The sequence below is a fragment of the Bubalus bubalis genome, chromosome 10 (assembly GCF_019923935.1).
Source record: "Bubalus bubalis isolate 160015118507 breed Murrah chromosome 10, NDDB_SH_1, whole genome shotgun sequence".
Lineage (NCBI taxonomy): Eukaryota > Metazoa > Chordata > Mammalia > Artiodactyla > Bovidae > Bubalus > Bubalus bubalis.
The window spans coordinates 18439437-18459015 of NC_059166.1; the positions used below are offsets into that span (position 1 = coordinate 18439437).

The window sequence follows — 19579 nt, forward strand, 5'->3', positions numbered from 1 at the left end:
GAGATTAATAAGCAAAACTTATCAAGTCAAGGCCTTACTCCTCTCCCCCCCAACCATACAGTTCCCTTCTTCACCCCTCCTTCCCTAACATAACCACTGTTAGCTCCTTTAGTTATTTTATTTACTTGTTTCTGGCATTGTTGTCATCGTTCCTAAGTTACGTGCTTATCCTGCTCTTTCTTAGGTTTTTCCCGCACTACAGACATACAGATATTATCTATTGATTTCTTAATATGAAGGATGATGATTTAACATTCCAACCTGCCTCCTTCCCTTACCCACCTCATTTTCCCTTTTTTAAAAGCCTCCTAATGTAATGACTGTGTTAGCTCGGGTTCTCTGAGAAACAGAAAACAAGGAAGCACTAAAAATGAACAAGATAGGACTTCCAAGGTGGTCCAGTGGTTAAGAACCCACCTGCCCGTGCAAGGGACATGGGTTCAACCCCTGGTCTGGAAAGATTCCACATACCACAGGGCAACTAAACCCATGCACCACAGGAGGAGAAGCCACTGCAGTGAGAAGCCTGGGCTCTGCAATTAAAGAGTGGTCCCAACTCACCGCAACCAGAGAAAGCCTGCTCCCAGCAATCAAGACTCAGCACGGCCAAAAAATGAACACAGGAATAAATACACAAAATTAAATTTTAAAAAAATGAAACGAACAAGATAAAGGTGGTGGTTCCAGGGCCAATCTGACACCATGAAGGAGAGGGGCAAAGAAGGAAGACTGGGAAGGAAGAGCCTTAGACTGCAGGGTTGTTCTAAGAAATTCAAGGCCAGGCTGATGCTGAGACCCAGAATACAGACTGCTCAGTGCAGAAGTCTTGCACTGTGCAGCCATGGCCAGCGCTGGTCCCCCTGCTCAGTCACTGGCTGGGAACCCAGGAGATCAGGCCTTCCCTGAACACAACAGTGGGTCCCCAAGGAGGGATACATTCCCCAAAGCAAGCTGTCTTTCAAAGGGACGTCTGAGTGGTCCACCTCCACGGCCACCACATTTACATTCTAATTTATGATTTTGTTAGTCTTCAGTGCTTGCTTGTCATGACTGAATGAATATTGTTCATAACTGTGTCATATTGTGTACTATAATTGTATTTTCTTTTTTCATTATTTTTCCTCTCTTGGAGTTTTTTTATTTATTTACTTTTCTATGTATTTGCCCATTATTCTGCTCCAAATATTCTAACAGAGTATAGCACATCCTACATTGTAACAGAACCCATTGGTATATCTGTCAGTTCTGTTTCTCTATTTTGTTTATCTGTTCCATCTGGAGTCCTATTCTGGGTTGATAGTGCTCTGCTTATTCTCTCATTTGGTGGAGCAAGTCTTCCAGGAGCTTGTTGAAAGGGCTGAAAGTGATGTCAACATCTGACCCCTTATATGCTCTCAGTCCATCCCATATTTGACCATTTCTAAATCAGCAATCACTGCACCTCAGAATCTGGAAATTATTGTTCTTGGCTTCTCGGGTTACTGTTGAGCAGCCAATGCCATTCAGATTCCTGATGTCTTATTTGACCTTATTTTTTCTTTCTGGCAGCCTTTAGGGTCTTTTATTTATTCCTAGTGTTCTGAAATTTCACAATAATGTGCTTTATTCTCTATGTGGGGTACTGGGTTGGTCTCTCTAATCAGGAAACTCCTGTCTTTCTCTTTCAGGAAATTTTTGTTTATTATTTCACTGATTTCTTCCATTTTGTTTCTTCAGCTCTCTCTTTCTAGAACTTATTTGGATATTTGATCTACTGGACTGATCATCTAATTTCCTTAAATTCTGTCCTATTTTTCTATCTAGTTCTGGCAGATTTCCTAAACTTTATCTTCTAAGCCTCTTATAAATTGTTTTTGTTTTCAGAAAGTTATTTACTTATTTATTTTTTTACTCTATGTGTTTTTCTTTCTCTTGCCTCACTGAGGATTCTCAGTGTGTGTATGTGTATATGTGTGTGTATTAAGTTTCTTCAGTCATGTCCAGCTCTTTGCCACCCTATGGACTCTAGCCTGCAAGGCTCCTCTGTCCATGGGATTCTCCAGGCAAGAATACTGGAGTGGGTTGCCATGCCCTCCTCCAGGGGAGCTTCCCAACCCAGGGGTCAAACCTGCATCTCTTATGTCTCCTGCATTGGCAGGCGGGTTCTTTACCACTAGAACCACTTTGGAAGCCCATATGTGTGTGTTTATATATAAACAACACATGAGAGAACAAAATCATACTTCTATTTATTTGCTTTATAGTAAGCTTAAATTTTTGAAGGGTATGTTTGCTCAGTCACTCAATCGCTCAGTCAGGTCTGACTCTGAGACCCCATGGATTGTAGTCTGCCAGGCTCCCATGGCAACAGATTCTGTGTCCAATGCCTTAGCTGGAAGGTTTAGAATTTGGCATGAATCATGCCACTATTTCCATGAGCATGAGCTATCTTTCCCCAGACTACTCTGATTTTTTTTTAAATTAAGCAGTGTATTTTTAAAAATTGAAGTAGAGAACTCTGATTTTGCTAGGTTTTCCGACCAGGAGTTACTATGTTCTTTGCTTTGTATACATAAGCACATCTCTCTTTCATAGAATTCAATTTCATCTTGAGAATATACATCTTCAATTTTCAAAAGAGCTGTGTGCTCCCTCTGGTTCCAGAGACTCCACAGATAGCCAGCAAAAATGGCCTTGGACCACAGCCTTCCAAATACACTGTTGTTTTAGAAGTCCTGTTCCCAGCAGGCTTCTGGCAGGCTTCAAGATGGCAGAAAGAGCCTCAGTGTGCTTTGGATGCAATTCTGTCCCTCAAACTCTCTGCTACCTCTGAGTTCCTTTTCCCCACCTGTTTAGCTGTCTTTCATGTCTATAGCTTTCTCCTGTTATCTGATGATTCTTTGTTTAGACCACTGTAGATGGTGACTGCAGCCATGAAATTAAAAGACGCTTACTCCTTGGAAGGAAAGTTATGACCAACCTAGATAGCATATTCAAAAGCAGAGACATTACTTTGCCAACAAAGGTCTGGCTAGTCAAGGCTATGGTTTTTCCCATGGTCATGTATGGATGTGAGAGTTGGACTGTGAAGAAAGCTGAGTACCAAAGAATTGATGCTTTTGAACTGTGGTGTTGGAGAAGACTCTTGAGAGTCCCTTGGACTGCAAGGAGATCCAACCAGTCCATTCTAAAGGAGATCAGTCCTGGGTGTTCTTTGGAAGGACTGATGCTAAAGCTGAAACTCCAGTACTTTGGCCACCTCGTGCGAAGAGTTGACTCATTGGAAAAGACTCTGATGCTGGGAGGGATTGGGGGCAGGAGGAAAAGGGGACGACAGAGGATGAGATGGCTGGATGGCATCACTGACTTGATGGACGTGAGTTTGAGTGAACTCCGGGAGATGGTGATGGACAGGAAAGCCTGGCATGCTGTGATTCATGGGGTCGCAAAGAGTTGGACACAACTGAGCGACTGAACTGAACTGAACTGAAGACTGAGCCACCAGAACTCAAATTGGAAGCCCAGCATTGGGGGGCCTCCTTTCCCGGAACCTTCTTAGATTCCAATATGCTGGTTCCTGTGGGTGTTCTCCAGACCCCACACCCCACGTAATTTATTTTCAGTTTCCTCCGTTGTATTCTACAGGAGTCGCTACTGTTTCCCTCAATCTATGCTCAATCTTCCCAACTTTTGTTGGCATTTCTTACTTCTGTAATCCACCTTCCCCATCACTGCTGCTCTTATGGTTTTATTTCCCCCCTTATTTTCATTTTACTGGGGTTGTGGAGGGAGGAGGACAAATAGCATATGTCCAGTGCAATGTACTATGTATAATGAGACATCATGCTTCTTCTGTGCTTATTATTATACGCTCCATGCCAGCATTCTTTTTAAAAAATGGTTGAAAAGGTATATCTTTTGTAGGATGTGCTCAGAGGAAACAACTGATTCTCAGCTTTTTGTATCCCAAGATGTCCTTCTTTCTTCGACACTCTTTTGATCTAGTTCTCCATTAAAGTAATGAAAGTTTACCATTTAGTGAGGACCTCAGTGTGTCTCATTTCATCTTCACAGAATCACTGCAAGGTAGGCATTATTATACCCAATTTACAGATAAGGACTGTGGCTCAGAAAGTTTCTCCAGGAAACTCAGCTGACAAGATGTGGAGCATGGATTCAACTGGGTTCTGATCTGCCTTCCAAACTGACTACTCTTTCCAGGGCAGCCTGCTGCCCACCCCAGGGGGTGCTGAGTGCTAGGTGACACAGCAGTGACACAGGACTCACATGCCACGAGCTCTGTGGGAGAGTGTAATTTTCATGCAGGCAGAGCCCTCATCTGCCTTGTTGACCTCTATTTCCCAAGCACAAGAGCAGTACTCGATGCACTGAAAACACATGATCAATAATTTTTAAAAGAGCAAATGAATGAATGAATGGATGGATGGATAAATGTGGTATCCTTTAATTCTCAGAGCAACCCAGTCATGTCTCTTATATTACTCTTTTGTAAAAGGGTAAAAAATAAAGTTTCAGAAATTTGGGACTTCTCTTTTCTGGGGATCTGCCCTTTCTAGGAAGCAGTGTTTTTATGTAATCTGAGGAATAACCTGTGCTAAAGTGTCAGCTAAGACCAAACAGGATAGCTGAGTTGGTTTGACTACATGAGTTGAGAATTATTCAGCATTGGAGAGAGTGCAAACAAAAAACTGTCGGTGGGAATGTAAATTGGCACAGCCACCATGGCAAATAGAATGGAGGTTTCCTCAAAAAACTAAAAATAGAGTTGTCATATGATCTGGTAACCCCATTCCCAGGCATATATCTGAGAGCAAAACTATAATTTAAAAAAGACACATGCACCCCTATGTTCATAGCAGCACTATCCACAATAGCCAAGACATGGAAGCAAGCTAAACGACCATAGACAGATGAATGTAAAGAAGATGTGAGACATGTATACAATGGAATACTACTCAGCCATAAAAAAGAATGAAACAATGCCATTTGCAGCAACCTGATGGACCTAGAGATTATCATACTAAGTGAAAAAAGTCAGAAAAACAGACAAATAACACATATCACTTACACATGGAATCTGAAATAGGACATATGAACTTTATCTGGTTCTGAGGTGGCACCAGTGAGGAACTAGCCTGCCAGTGCAAGAGACTTAAGAGATGCAGGTTCAGTTTCCTGGGTCAGGAAGACTCACTGGAGGAGGGCATGGCAACCTACTCCAGTATCCTTCCTGAAGAATCTCATGGACAGAGGAGCCATGGGCTACGATCCGTAGGGTTGCACAGAGCTGAACACGACTGAAGCGACTTATCAGGCATGCACAAATTTTATCTATGGAAGAAACAGACTCACAGAGAACAGACTTGTAGCCAAGGGGAGGGAAACAACTGCGCTTCATATTTTCTTATCCCAAGATGTCCTTCTTCGACACTCTTTTGATCTAGTTCTTTATTGAGGTAATAAAAGGTGGGGGAGTTGGGGAGGGAGGAATCGAGAGCTTTGGTGTAGCAGATGCTAATATATATCTAATGGATAAGCAACAAAGTCCTACTGAATAGCATGGAGAACTATATTCAGTATCCTCTGATAAACCATGATGGAAAAGACAATGAAAATGAATATATATGCATATGCATAACTGAATCACTTTGGTTGCCATTTCCTTCTCCAGTGCAGCATGAATTAACACATAAATTAACAGCATAAATCAACTATGCTTAAATAAAAGAAATTAAACAAAATAATTCTTCAGCATTCATTTAGCAAAATATTATCAACCGTTCACTGTGTGCTATTGGACTAGGAGACTGAAATTCATTAAATCTCATCCTAGTTTCACAAAAATCCTGCCAGGTAGTTGACTGGTCTAAAACCAGTTTCTGAAATATCTACTCGCTCACTGAAGAATTTGCTTAAAATTCAACCCCTGTTTGAGAATCTGGACCTCATTTTAGTGTCCTGTATTTTCTTGGCATTTTGGAGCCGTTTGATGATTAAAAAAAAAAAAAAAATTAGTTCCTTGAAGGGCACATTTAACTTAATTTTGCATTTCTATTATGTATTGCTTGAGTTTGCAGGATTTTTAAAAAACGATGGGATTGTTTTGGACACTTGAAAGTGCCTTTTTCTATCTGACCTAGTTTTGAATAGTTAAGCTCTTTTTAGTCAGTTTATGTAAAGACTTTTATTCTGAGTTTAAATTAAATTAAGTTTTAATTTAATTTAATGTTTACTTCCAGGACACCTGAACGGATGTAGAAATGCTCCAAAGGGGTCTGATGTTACATAAGATATTCTCCAACCAGACTGTGATGAGCAAAAAACGAAGACAAAAGCCAAAGCAATCCACTTACTACCCCCTCCCTCTTTTCCTCCTTCCTCTCCCCTGACTACCATTCAAGGAAGAGACAAAGGTCCTCCTGGCTCCCTATTTTTGTGATTCTAGGTATCGAATGCTATTTTCTCTTGTTCTCTTGAGTCAAAGGAAAGAACTCAGGTGGGTAATTAAGTGGATGTATTTGGGGCAGGCAAAACTTCTGGCAACTTCTCCAATAAGCTGACCTACCTATTCATTCAAAAACTATTCCCTAAAACATCAGTGGGGCATGTGAATGGCTTAAAATAGAAATGACTAAAACAGCCAGAGAAATAGATAACTTTACAGCACTTGCATTGTTACTTTATTAATTGTAGAAATGCTTATAATAATTCAAATAGGTAGGAAAAGGGAGAATTACATTCTTTCTGCTTGCCTAACACATCCTTGGATCAGAATTTGTGAAATTTGTTAAGAGTGTTAATTAGTTGACTGTGTCCCTATCTTTGGCAGGAGAAAATGGAATCAAATTGCTCATAGAAATTTGAGTAACGGAATTATTTTAGAACGTGGACCTGTCAAATTCAATCTAGGAATGCTCACAAACTCATATTCTATTACTTTTTTTTTTAGGTCAAAAAATAGATGGTTCTTGGGACTTCCCTGGTGGTCCAGTGGCTAAGACTCCATGTTCCCAATGCAGCCGGTCCTGTGTTCAATCCCTGGTCAAGGAACTAGATCCCACGTGCTCTAACCAAGAGTTTACATGCCACAACTAAAGACCCTACGTGTAGCAGCTAAAAGACCCGATATGCTGCAATGAAGATCAAAGATCCTGTGTGCCTCAAGTAAGACCTGGTGCAGTCAAATTAACACACAAATATCTTAGAAAATGATGATTCTTTAAAAAAAAAGACAGCACATCTGTATTTATTTTCATATTTGGAAAACTACTGGGGTGTCAACCTAACTCAAGAAAAATGTCTTTCAAATTCCTTGGATAGTATCTGGAACAAAGATGATGTCCTTCTGACACTGCAGTGCTATGAGGGTAGCTAAGGTCATCTAGCTGTCATCGCTTGTTGGTCCCCAGAGATTCTGATCAGTGTCCCTGAGGCTGACTTACTGGAAATTCTCAGCCCAATCAGCTGGCTGGTCTGGGCATAATGAACTAAATGTTCCTCCATGTTATAAAATTCTATCATTTGAACTCTTCAGGCATTAGAATTATGTTTTGAAAAGTCTATCCATAGGGATGGTGACCAAAGTGGTTTTTAACAGTGTTGCTGACCACGGTGGCTGAACTGGCCACCTGCTTGTGTTGGGAGCCTCGTCAACTGCAGGTACATTCATGTGTGAATTGTGTAGACTCTGGGACCAGACTGCCTAGGTTCAAGCACTGGTTCCCACACATACCAGTTATGTGACTAGCTGTGTATTGACTTTCCTTATCAGTAAAACAAGGATTTTATGTATCTACCTCATTGGGTTTTTGTGAGGATAAAATGAGCTAATACGTCTAAAGAGTTAAGAATCGTGCCTAGCATCTGGTAAGTGGTATATTAAGTGTAAGTTAAGAGTGTATTACTATCATTATTATTTATGTGACGTATTTGAAATTACACAAGGTGCTTTTTGGTTCCAGATGCATAGGAGTGCATTTGTAGGTATGTTAAACTGGCAATTGCTCCTTTTATAACCCTGGAAATGCAATTTCCCAACAATGCAAGTTCTCATCCTTTCACTTTGCAGCCAGCTCCATTAAACATCTTGCTCCTCATCCTCTCTTTTTTTATTTTGCATGTACAATATACCCTCTTCCTCCATCAGAGATTACTTAACTCTGCTTTGGAAAATGTTTTTGTGATACTCACGACCCCCATGAACCCTCTTATTTTCTCTCACACTTTCAAATTTACTTTATCTTATTTTTAATTACCCAAGTGACAAGGGAAGTGGTGGATAAAAGGTTGAATTATGTTGTTGACAAACTACATCAAAATGAAGGGGGGAGTTGAAAAATGAGAGAGTCCAAGGCTTGATAGGAGGGGCCTAGATTCCTTCTGCATTCAAAGTTCTATGTCTGCCATTTCAGATTCAGATCCATATTTTATTACCATTTTATCTGCTACCTCATATGGGTTAAGCACTAGACTAAAGCTTTTAGATTATCATTTAATGCTCACAGCAACTCCTTGAAGGTAGGTTATTATGTCCCATCTTACAGATGAAGAAAAACAAAAATAGAGAGGTAAATAATATACCAAGACCACATAACTGGGAAGTAGAGAGCTAGAGTTAGAACCCATGCATTCTTATTCCAAACTTCATTCTCCATCTGCTTGTGTTGGGAGCCACGTCAGCTGCAGGTACACTATTCATAATCCCTTCTTTACATAACCATAGAAGCAAAATAATAATGGTCAAATTTCACTAATATCATGCCCTTGAAACAAAAAATCCCATTCTGAACATAGAAGTTTCCATATAGCTCTTCATTGTCCTCTAAATAAACCAACCATTTATTTATACAGAAGTCACTCTTCCATCCATCCTTTCATCCACCTATCTTCCTAATCATCTCTCTATTCTCTATCCATCCAATCACATATCCATCCATTCATCCACCTATACTTTTATTAACTATTTAGTATATCCCGGGGTTGTAATAAGTCCTAAATGAGTCCCTATCTTTAAGGAATTCTCAATCTAGGGAAAGGAACAACATATAAATAAAATTTGCAATATACTGGGGTTAACATTAATACATAGTGGTTCTTACAAAGTCTAAGAAAAATGCAGGAGAGGTGGGCAGGAGCGTTTCTAACTCTTCCTAGGGGAAAGTTTTCCAACTAGGATCTCTGGTATTTTAGAAGGTCAGAGAAGGAACCATTTGAAATTGGGCAAAGTTTTCTCAGAAGGGTTTGTGCCAAAGGAGGAGAGAAATAGGAGTCTGAGGCAATATAGAGGGGTTTAAACTCTGTTAATGTTTGAGTTGATCAAGAGTTTGCCAGAAACCAAACGTGGAGGAGGATATTCCAGACTCCCCAAAAAAACCTTGTTGGTGGAAAAGTACATGAAAATTATTTGCTAGGATTCCAATTTAGAGTATCATTCAAAAGAGGAGACAAAGCACCAAGGATAGGTGGTTAGGGTTTAGATAAAGAAAGGACTGGTGTGCAAGGCCAAGAATTTAATTTTCAAGGATATTAAAAATGCTCTCAAAGCATTATTACAGTCCATTATAAAATTATATCATTAAAAATTACAGTTCATTGTAAAATTTATTCTTCAACGCCCTTAAAATAAATAATAGATGTTCTTTCTGTCCCTTTCCAGAAACTTGTAACAGATTCTCTATATTTAGGGATAAATTTGCATTCAGAACTTGAGCTGGGATCCTAACCTTGTTTCTGGGGAATAATGCGTTCTGAATTCTAAACAACAGTTTACAAAACTCTTTGTGACTTGGCATGGTGGAACAGCCTTAGAGACCTGCCTGATGTTCAAATATGGGGCAAGGAAAGAAGATGTGGCCCCAAATGAAGACCTGCTTATTCTGTTACTCAAATGTGGCAAGAGAGACTTCTGGAAGTGAATTTTACTTGAGGTAATGGTAATTAAATTTTTGATATCAGTTTTAACCTGGATGTCTCTGCAACCCTACTTTTTATTTTCTTCCCAACCCTCTGGGATTGAAGTTAAATAGGTTAGTTAAATTAAGATATATAAATCTATCTCTGTATAAATACCTCTATACCTAGCATCATCTGCCAAAGAGGAGGCTGATCTGAACTGGAACTGTTTCTATAGATTTCAAGGCTCATTTGCCAGTCTCCTTAGCTGGGACAGAGCGATGTTTCTAAGCCTGAGAATTCCTCTTTCTGTCTGAGTTGATCAATACATCTTTTTGCATCCTCCAGCACAAAAACCCAAATGTGCTTCCTTTTCTAAAAGGGAGCCTCTGTCTTGCTGGGATTAAGAGGGCATAGTCCCATGACACAGTTTGCACTCAATTTTTGGCATCCAAAATACCTTCCCTCTTTCAAGAACTGTGGGCAGCCAGTCAAGAGGGGACAGTATTTTGGCATTTGGACTGAATATCTTACCTGCCAACTGGGCTGCCCTTAATACATTGTTTCTGAAACTGGGGGAAGCGCATGTAACAGGAACAGGCTTTGTGCTGTCAGAACACTTTTGATGAGCACGTCTGTACTGAGCTCAAGAGGAAGCCGGCCAGCTGTGTTTGTTCACTTTCTCCTGCACCAGTTTCCTCGGACTCCTGAATGCTCTCGGAGGGCAATTGTTACCTCTCAAGACTCATATTTCATTTCTTTACTTTATTAATACCATAACCATGGAATCACGCATTTTATACACAGTTGCCCTGACTGACATTCTAGCACTTTTCTCTCAATTACTCATCACCTTCTAGGCTTTAGTTCTGGTGTCAATCTTCTCAAGGAGGGGAGTGGAAATTAACCCAAACAGAGGCTCACGGGCTCCAGATGTTCAAACTGATGCTTCTTCCAGGATTCTCTTCCACAATTCTATTTTCATTCAACAAGTATCGATTGGATAGCACTTAGACTAGGTATTGTCCTCAGCTTCTCGGAGAAAATGGTGAGTGGAATAGTCTTCTGGAAATAACCTGAGAGGCCTCCTCCACTCCCCGAAGCCCAGTCCAGACCTGGAAAAGGAGCCAGAAGGACCTCGGGAGCCAGGTAGGGGATGGGGAGGGCTTGGCAAGGGGAGCAGAGCGTAGCTCAGAATCCATGCCTCAAGCCATGGGGCCCTCAGACCCTTGTTCACAACCCCTGTACCCTACTTTTTCCTTTAATCAGTTTTAATGAGCAAATCTGATCTCCTTTTTAATTTAGAAGAAAAAGAACCACACATTCTATAACAGACAGTTTCCACAGAAAAGAAAGGGAAAAAGTTGTTCAGCCAGCTGAGAAGAAGACTTCAGTAGGATATTAAATGCTAAAAAGTTAATCAGACGGTCCTGGTCCCCTGAGGCTTGGAATATGAAGTTCAGAGTTCCATCCTTCATTCCTGGCATGTGAGGAAATATTTTCAGATAATTTCATAGATAAGCCGAGGGTGGAAAAGCTCTGGCTCTTAAACAGTAAAAACTTTTCTTGGCTTACAGAATTGTTTTAGAGTCTTGGGGGCAGAATTTTACATAAATACCTACATAATTTTTGAATATATTTTATATAAATGATAAGTCACAAAAACACAAAACCTAGCAGAGGAATTTCTAGACAGCAGAGGCTTCCCAGTCTCTCGGAATTCTGATCGATTCATCAATGGCATTGAAAATCCCACCACCAAGTTATCTCATAGCTGTTTGCTACCACGGTCCCCTCCCGAATATTCCTGCCCAAAGGTCAGAAGGATACTTCCTTACAGAAAAACAGTCTTAAATTTCAAAAACAGACAGCCTACATACCCTGCCATCTTGATCCTCCATGAAGGGAGCTGCCGTGTTGCTATCAGGCCATACGTTCGAATGTTCTCCAACTTCCTTTCTGACTCAGATCGAATGAATTCGCAGCGCTGATGTAAGGCTCTTAATAGGAATCTGTTTTCAATTCGGGGCAGATGTGGGACACTCTTGTAGCTCTAGGGATTATCAACTTTAAAACAAATCGCCTTCAGGATGATAAGTCAAGAGGCAGTAACTGCTTCCTGAGGCCTCCTTGGGGTTCCTTCCAAATGCTTAACATACAACACAAGAGCTATGGCTCAAAAGAAGGTTTTGCTCCTGAAGTTCCCAGGCTTTAGAATGAAGCTTGCAAATACTCCTCAGAAACAAAGCTTGTAAATACATCTCAGAGCAATGAAACAGAAATTCAGATATTTTAGTAACATGCAAAAGTGATCAAAATGTTCCTGTCTCCCCTCCCCCCGCCCCTTGCTGCCCGCCTCCCCCCATCTATCTTAGCACTATGTTTGTTTCATGGATTAGAGTTTTTCCACAAATTGAATTGTTCTGGTTCAGAGTTTTCTTGGCTCAAGGAAAGGAAGGGGAGGACTATTCCAAGACTTCCACAGAGAAACATCCAGAAATCAATTTAACACGATAAGTTTAATGTTCTACAATTAGCATTCCCACAGCATGAACTGCCTACAACTCAAAGCACACTTGGTTCCGAGACACTCTGTAGGGCTGGCTCATCCACCAGGATTTTAGACTCACACACACAAAAAAGATAGCAGTTGCTTAATATAGTTTAACCCAAGTTAATAACCCTGAAAAGAGGTTAAAAGAAACTACTAACTTACAAAACAATCTGAGGACAAAAATTGAAGACTATTAAATGAAAATTTTCAACATTTTACATACAACTTTAAAATATTAAAAGTCAGTGTGTTTCCCCATAGAAGCAGATACAGATAAGTGTAGGTAAAAATTCGATCCCTGGATTGGGAAGATTTCCCTGGAGTAGAAGATGGCAACCCACTCCAGTATTCTTGCTTGGAGAATCCCAGGGACAGAGGAGCTTGGCGGGCTACAGTCCATGGGGTCACAGAAAGTCAGATACAACAGAGTAGACAGACAAACAGACAGAAACATTAGTGAAGAGCTAGAAAATAGTCACAGTAAATTACATATTTAGAAAACACAGTCTCTTCTTTAACATTAATGAGTGTGGCGTAATGAAAAGGCTCCCACCAATGAACACTAGGACTACTGTTTCTCTTATCTTCATAGGGAAAGACAGATTAAATTTTCCACTAGCTTACACATGTGCTAAATAACAATTAAGCAGCATCATATGGGGGCGTTAAGAATTCTGGATGAAAAAAAAAAAAACAAAAAAAAAGAATTCTGGATGGAGCATAAAGAGACCTATCCCCAGATGTCTTTCACTAGAGTGGCTTTGGGCAACCCACTGCCCAGGCCACAGTTCCATCGGCTGAATTAGGCAGGCGGTTTCTAAAATCCAAACTTTATATGTCAGTTATAAGGTTAATGCATTAATGACGCATTAATCGAGGCTTGGTAGAAAAGAGAAGGTAAAGGCCTCTTCCTTCTTTTGTTTGTAAGAGTAATCATTAATGGCCATTAGCTGGACATCTCAGACAAAACTTTTTCCGCCTTGAAACATATAAGTATGGCCATAAGGGAAGTTTCAGCTGAAAAGCTGAATCTGAAGAGTAAAGAAAGCTATTAATACAACTTATACAAATCAGATACATACACACACACACACACACACACATATATTGACTTGATGGGTATGAGAAAATGGTAACCTAAGGCATTCCTCAGAATTCTCTTCCTGCTCGTGGGCATTAATAAGGTACTTACTTAGCAAATTTATTAGGATTCATTGATTGTTTTTAATTGAATGAAGGAAAGTCAGATGTTGTTAGTGAACAGTGAGTTGTTTTGAAAGATGGGGATAAGATGGGAGACACCTGGTGTGGAAGATGGAGTTTGAAGTGGTAAGAAAAAAAGCAGGAATTACGAGTCTAATTCTAGGGCTGCTACTGCTTAGCCTTACTGCTCCCTTAGAGGTGTCCATCTTCTCATCTATACAAGGAGGGCATTGGTCTTTCCACCCTCTTATCTGCCTAATAATCAAAAGAGAAATTTTACTCAATAGGATGTAGCTTTTATTTTAGAGTTTGACTCTCAGAAGCACTGAAACCAAGACTATAAATTCAGTTCAGTGTACACCTGAAAACAACTATAGATCAGGCAGAGATTCACAGTTAATCTGTCATACAATCTTTTCCCCAACTGTGGGACATCCCCACTTACCTGCAAAAAAGAGCTCAGATACACTGGTAAAGTCCCGTTTTTGTTGCTATTGCTTAGTCGCTATGTCTGTCTGACTCCTTGCAACCCCACGGACTGTAGCCTGCCATGGGATTTTCCAGGCAAGAATACTGGAGTGGGTTGTCATTTCCTTCTCCAGGGGATCTTCCTGACCCAGGGATAGAATCCGAGTCTCCTGCAGTGGCAGGCGTCTTCTTTACTACTGAGCTGCTGCTGCTGCTAAGTCGCTTCAGTCGTGTCCGACTCTGTGTGACCCCGTAGATGGCAGCCCATCAGGCTCCCCTGCCCCTGGGATTCTCCAGGCAAGAACACTGGAGTGGGTTGCCATTTCCTTCTCCAATGCGTGAAAGTGAAAAGTGAAAGGGAAGTCGCTCAGTCGTGTTGGACTCTTAGCGACCCCATGGACTGCAGCCTACCAGGCTCCTCTGTCCATGGGATTTGCCAGGCAAGAGTACTGGAGTGGGGTGCCATAGCCTTCTCCATTACTACTGAGATAGGGAAGCCCAAAGTCCTATTACATAGAAATACAATAATTAAGATTTCCTTTCAATAAACTTATTTACATTTCTCAGTTATAATTTGATAATAACAAACATTGAAAAAAATCATGTATAATATTGATATTGTGGGTTGAACTGTGTCCGCCACCCTCCAAATTCATAAGGTGAGGCCTAACCCTATACCTTAGCGCATAATCTTATTTGGAGACAGGGTAATTTAATCAAAATGACATCACCAGTGCTGCTAAGTTGTTTCAGTTGTGTCTGACTCTTTGCAACCCTATGTACTTTAACTGCTAGGCTTCTCTGGCCCCGGGATTCCCAGGCAAGAATACTGGAATGGGTTGCCATTTCCTCCTCCAGGGAATCTTCCTAAACCAGGGATCGAACACATGTCTCTTACTTCTCCTGCATTCCCAGGCAGGTTCTTTACCACTAGTACCACCTAGGAGTGGCATAAATTCAATGTGACTGGTGTCCTAATAAAATGAGGGGAATTTGGACACAGAAACATACTTATAGGCAGAAAGCCATGTGAACAGGAAGACAGCCATCTAAAAGGCAAGAAGACCTAGAACAGATCCTTCCTTCACAGTCCTCAGAAGGGGCCAGCCCTGCCAAAATCTAGATTTTGGACTTAGAGTCTTGAAAACTATGAGGCAATACATTTCTGTTGTTTAAACCACTCAGTCTGTGGAACTACTTTGTTACAGCAGGTTGAGCAGAACAACAACTGGCATCCTCTGAGCAATGACTGTGCATTAGCTTGTGTACTTGTTCAGTCACTGTCTGACTCTGAGACCCCATGGACTGCAGCGCGCCAGGTGCCTCTGTCCTCCACTGTCTCCTGGAGATTGTTCAAATTCACATCCATTGAGTCGGTGACGCTCTCTAACCATCTCACCCTCTGTCAATCCTTCTCCCTTTGCCTTCAATCTTTCCCAGCATCAGGGTCTTTTCTTTGCCTCATGTAGTCATAGTGTTAGAGCTTAGTCTCATTCAGTATTAGTCCTTCCAGTGAATATTCAGGTACTGTCCACTGTTCATGGGGTTCTCCAGGCAGGAATACGGGAGTGGGTCACCATTTCCTCCTCCAGTGGACCACGTTTTGTCAGAACTCTTCACTATGACCGTACATCTTGGGTGGCCCTGCACGGCATGACTCACAGCTTCATTGAGTTATGCAAGCCCCTTCGCCACAACTAGGCTGTGATCCATGACTGTGCGCTGAGACTGGGCTGACAGTGGGGAAAGGGCAACAGCAGCAATGGTTTTGAAAATTAAAAAATAAAATCAAAATTATTCTTTTATTATTAAAATAAAATGATAATTTAATTATTATTAAAATAGTTTTTAAAAATGCCCTCTCCATTCCAACACACAACATAACACAGCTAATTCAACAAAGCACACAAAATACAAAAAATAAAAAATAAAATCCTAGAGAAGCCCAGTGATGGGGAGGATACCCACGACTGCGTTCTTATTCAAGGTACCATGTGCTGACTCAGCTGAAGAGTTGGGGGTCACCTCTGTAATCCTACCAGCTCTTCTATGCTGCTGCTACTGCTGCTAACTCGCCTCAGTCGTGTCCGACTCTGTGCGACCCCATAGACGGCAGCCCACCAGGCTCCCCCGTCCCTGGGATTCTCCAGGCAAGAACACTGGAGTGGGTTGCCATTTCCTTCTCCAATGCATGAAAGTGAAAAGGGAAAGTGAAGTAGCTCAGTTGTGTCCGACTCTTAGCGACCCTATGGACTGAGGCCCACCAGGCTCCTCCGTCCATGGGATTTTCCAGGCAAGAGTGCTGGGTGCCATTGCCTTCTCCACCAGCTCTTCTATAGGGCATGCCAATCCAAGTATTTACAAAACATCCTCTTATTAATCCTAAGAACTTGCCACCAAATCAGAACAAATGAAGCAGTACTGTGTCACTGTTTCATATCACAAAAGTTAGGCTACATTGATTCTTTTCAAGCACTTTATCAAAAATAAATGCAAATGCAACGAAACGAGCACAGTGAATGCACATTAAAACAAGCATTATTATATAGAACAAGTTGATATACTTTCCAAAGATTAGATTCAGACCAGATTGCGCACCATTATTCTCAAATGCCTCATCTGGTGAAGTTTGGAAGTAAGTTTTATAAAATCATTATGAAGGAAATGCAAACATTCTGAACGTATATGTTAATTAAAGTCAATTTCCATTATCTTTTGTCTTAACAAGCTCAGAATTAAACATAGTCTCTAAAAAGTGACAGCATTTATGGCTCAAACAAAGCTGAGACAAAGGCAGGACTCAGTGCAGGAAACAGGAAGGAGGAAAGCTTTTAGAGCCAGCTACCTTATTCAGGCAAGTGGATGTGGCCCCAGAGGAAATGAGATTCTCTAAGATTTAAGTTTTCAAAGGCAATGGCCTAATGTTCAGTGGGAACTGATGGATCAGTGGTTCTGGCAGAGTCTGATGCTTTCAATCAGTGAGGAGGAGTGGAATTATCTATTGCAATGCACAATTAGAATTGAGCTGTGTTTTGCAACTTGGATATCAGCAGTTGATTTTTTTTGCCCTTCAGGTTTGCCATAGTAACTTGCCTCCGTGTTATTTACATTAAAGCTGATCTGCCTCACTTTCCCATGAGAGCTAAAAGTAATAACTTAGGTTTTATAGAGCTGTACAATATATATCTTTTGTAGGGGGAAATTTTAGTTATTCCATTCCCATTGTGCACACCACAACTTGAGTTTATTATTTTATTCCGCACCATTCAAACGTTTAGTCTTCTGTTCATAAAATTCATAACGTTTCCCATGGTTTAGAGATGAACCAAGTGTGAAGATTTTAGATGATATCCTTTCTAACTCTCAGACTATGATTCAACACAGTATTTCTCATAATTGTCTGTTGAGAAAAGGCAGCTGGAGGTGCTTATTGAAAATGCAGACTCCCAGTGCCTTCATTGAAGGGTTGATTCTGTAGTTATGGTGGGTCTCTGGGGCTCCTGATCACTGGGCAAGCTTGAGAAATATTTTATTCCCTGACGTAGGTGGACTGTGGAATCACTGGAGAGAAAAAAAATAGTACTCAGTCTGGGTCCACTCCTAGAGATTCTAGAGATTCTGAGTCTGGGTTGTGGCCTGAGTATCTGGATTTTTAGAAGCTTCTGGTTGCTTCTAATTGTGCAGACAGGGTTGAGAATCACTGACATCGAAGAAACGAGACTCAGTTAAGTGAAACAGGTGTGAAAGCAACGTATCCCATTCCCATTAAGAAATTCAACGTGCTTTTATTTATTTATTCTATTTTGGCTGCGCTGCATCTCTGTTGTGGCATGCGGGCTCCTCTACTTGTGTCACGTAAGCCAGGTTGCCTTGCGGCACGCGGGATCTTAGTTCCCTGACCAGGTGTCGAACTTGCGTCCCCTGCATTGGAAGGCAGATTCTTAAAACTTTCAATGGGCTTTTATATACATGTGTGTCATTTGAATCCTTGAAAATCTGCTGAGATGGGAAGAGTAGATCTCTTTCTTTTACAGACAAGCAAACTGAAATTTAGAGAGGTGAAGAGGCTTGATCGAGGTATGATTAGAAGCAGAATTGTGGAATTGGTGAGATCTGCCTTACCTATTCTACTACTTGCTTATGCTTCTTTGCTTTTTAATAGCTCACCAGCTGTCCTAGACTCCCTTTAAAATTAAAACAAAACCAGAGTTTTGGTTGCCTAGAGCTTCCCTTACATCAGAATTGTTATTAATAATACTACGAATAACAGCCACATCAGCATCTAACATTGGGTCCTTTCTACACATTGCTAAGTACTCTGCCTACATTATCTAATTGCCTCAAAGACTCCATAAGGTGAGTTATTATTCCCATTTTACAGATGAGGAAACTGAGGCTTAAAGACTAAGTGACTTGCCAAAGGTCACATTCCTATGTAGCAGTCTTCTTATTTCATCTAAAGCTCTTCCTATTTTCTTTGCAGCCCACCAGATTTTGGCAAATGGCAGAGAGGAAAAGAATCTGATAAAGTAATTCAGAGAAAGCCATTATGGACAATTACAGATTTCCTGAATCATATTCCCACTTCTAATGTGGAGATCAGATTTTTTTAAGAAACTTCGAGAGGCCACCATTCAAAAATGTGAGTGTTCAGTTTAATAGAAGAATCATGGGTCACAAATTCTTAAGTTACCCGTTTTGTCTGCTGCCTGGGTTAACGCTGCCTTCCCAGAGACAGTCCATAATACACTGACAGCATCTGAAGGCTTGAGCCTGAGTCCCAAGTGCTTTTATTAGCTGTGGGGTCTTGAGCCAGTCACATCCAGGATGTGGCTTAATGCTCTGAGAGAACCAGATCCAGTTGGAAAATGAATCAGTATTCTCATCTTTCTTTTTCTAAGGTTTCCAAAGTAGTGAACTTATTTTCTTGCCCTGGATATGGCTGCTGTTGTCACTGTTGCTCATATAAACCATTATTATTGTTACTATATAAATAAAATATATGATACTAGATGCTATACAATAAAATGAAATATACATTATACTTAGAAATAAAGTGCTTTGTACGGTGCTTGGTAGAGAAAGCAAATATCCTGGACATCATCACTGTCGTCATCATCATTAAATTTATTATTTCTCCATTATAGTTAATCACTAATAGTACAGAAAACTTACAGAAATACTCATAGGTGGCAGTGACTGTACATTTATTCCTTTATATGTACAGAACATGTTTTTCTTATTTAAGTGCCCAGAACTCAAAGTAAGCCAAGTCAAGAATCAGGTTGCCTAAAAGTTCAAGAGGCAAGCACCTTCTGTTTAGCTACGAAAACTCTTTACAGAAATTAGGTACTATTTCCTGATGCTATAGGAAAGAGAAAAAGCTGTAAAAGAACAGAATCTCTTTATCCCTCCAATTCTGAAGATTATCATCCGGTGTGGGGATCCTAGCTAACTTCCTGC

At 40.7% G+C, this 19579-nt stretch overlaps 1 protein-coding gene across 1 annotated transcript in view; it reads right to left on the minus strand.

The window, feature by feature from the left end:
* Nucleotides 1-11898, minus strand: part of SASH1 (SAM and SH3 domain containing 1) — a 259869-nt gene extending 247971 nt beyond the window's left edge. The window contains exon 1 of the mRNA XM_044924121.2: nt 11772-11898. Within this exon, the coding sequence (XP_044780056.2) occupies nt 11772-11792 (21 nt within the window). The 5' untranslated portion in view covers nt 11793-11898. The remainder of the gene's footprint in view (nt 1-11771) is intronic.
* Nucleotides 11899-19579: the final 7681 nt, after the last annotated feature.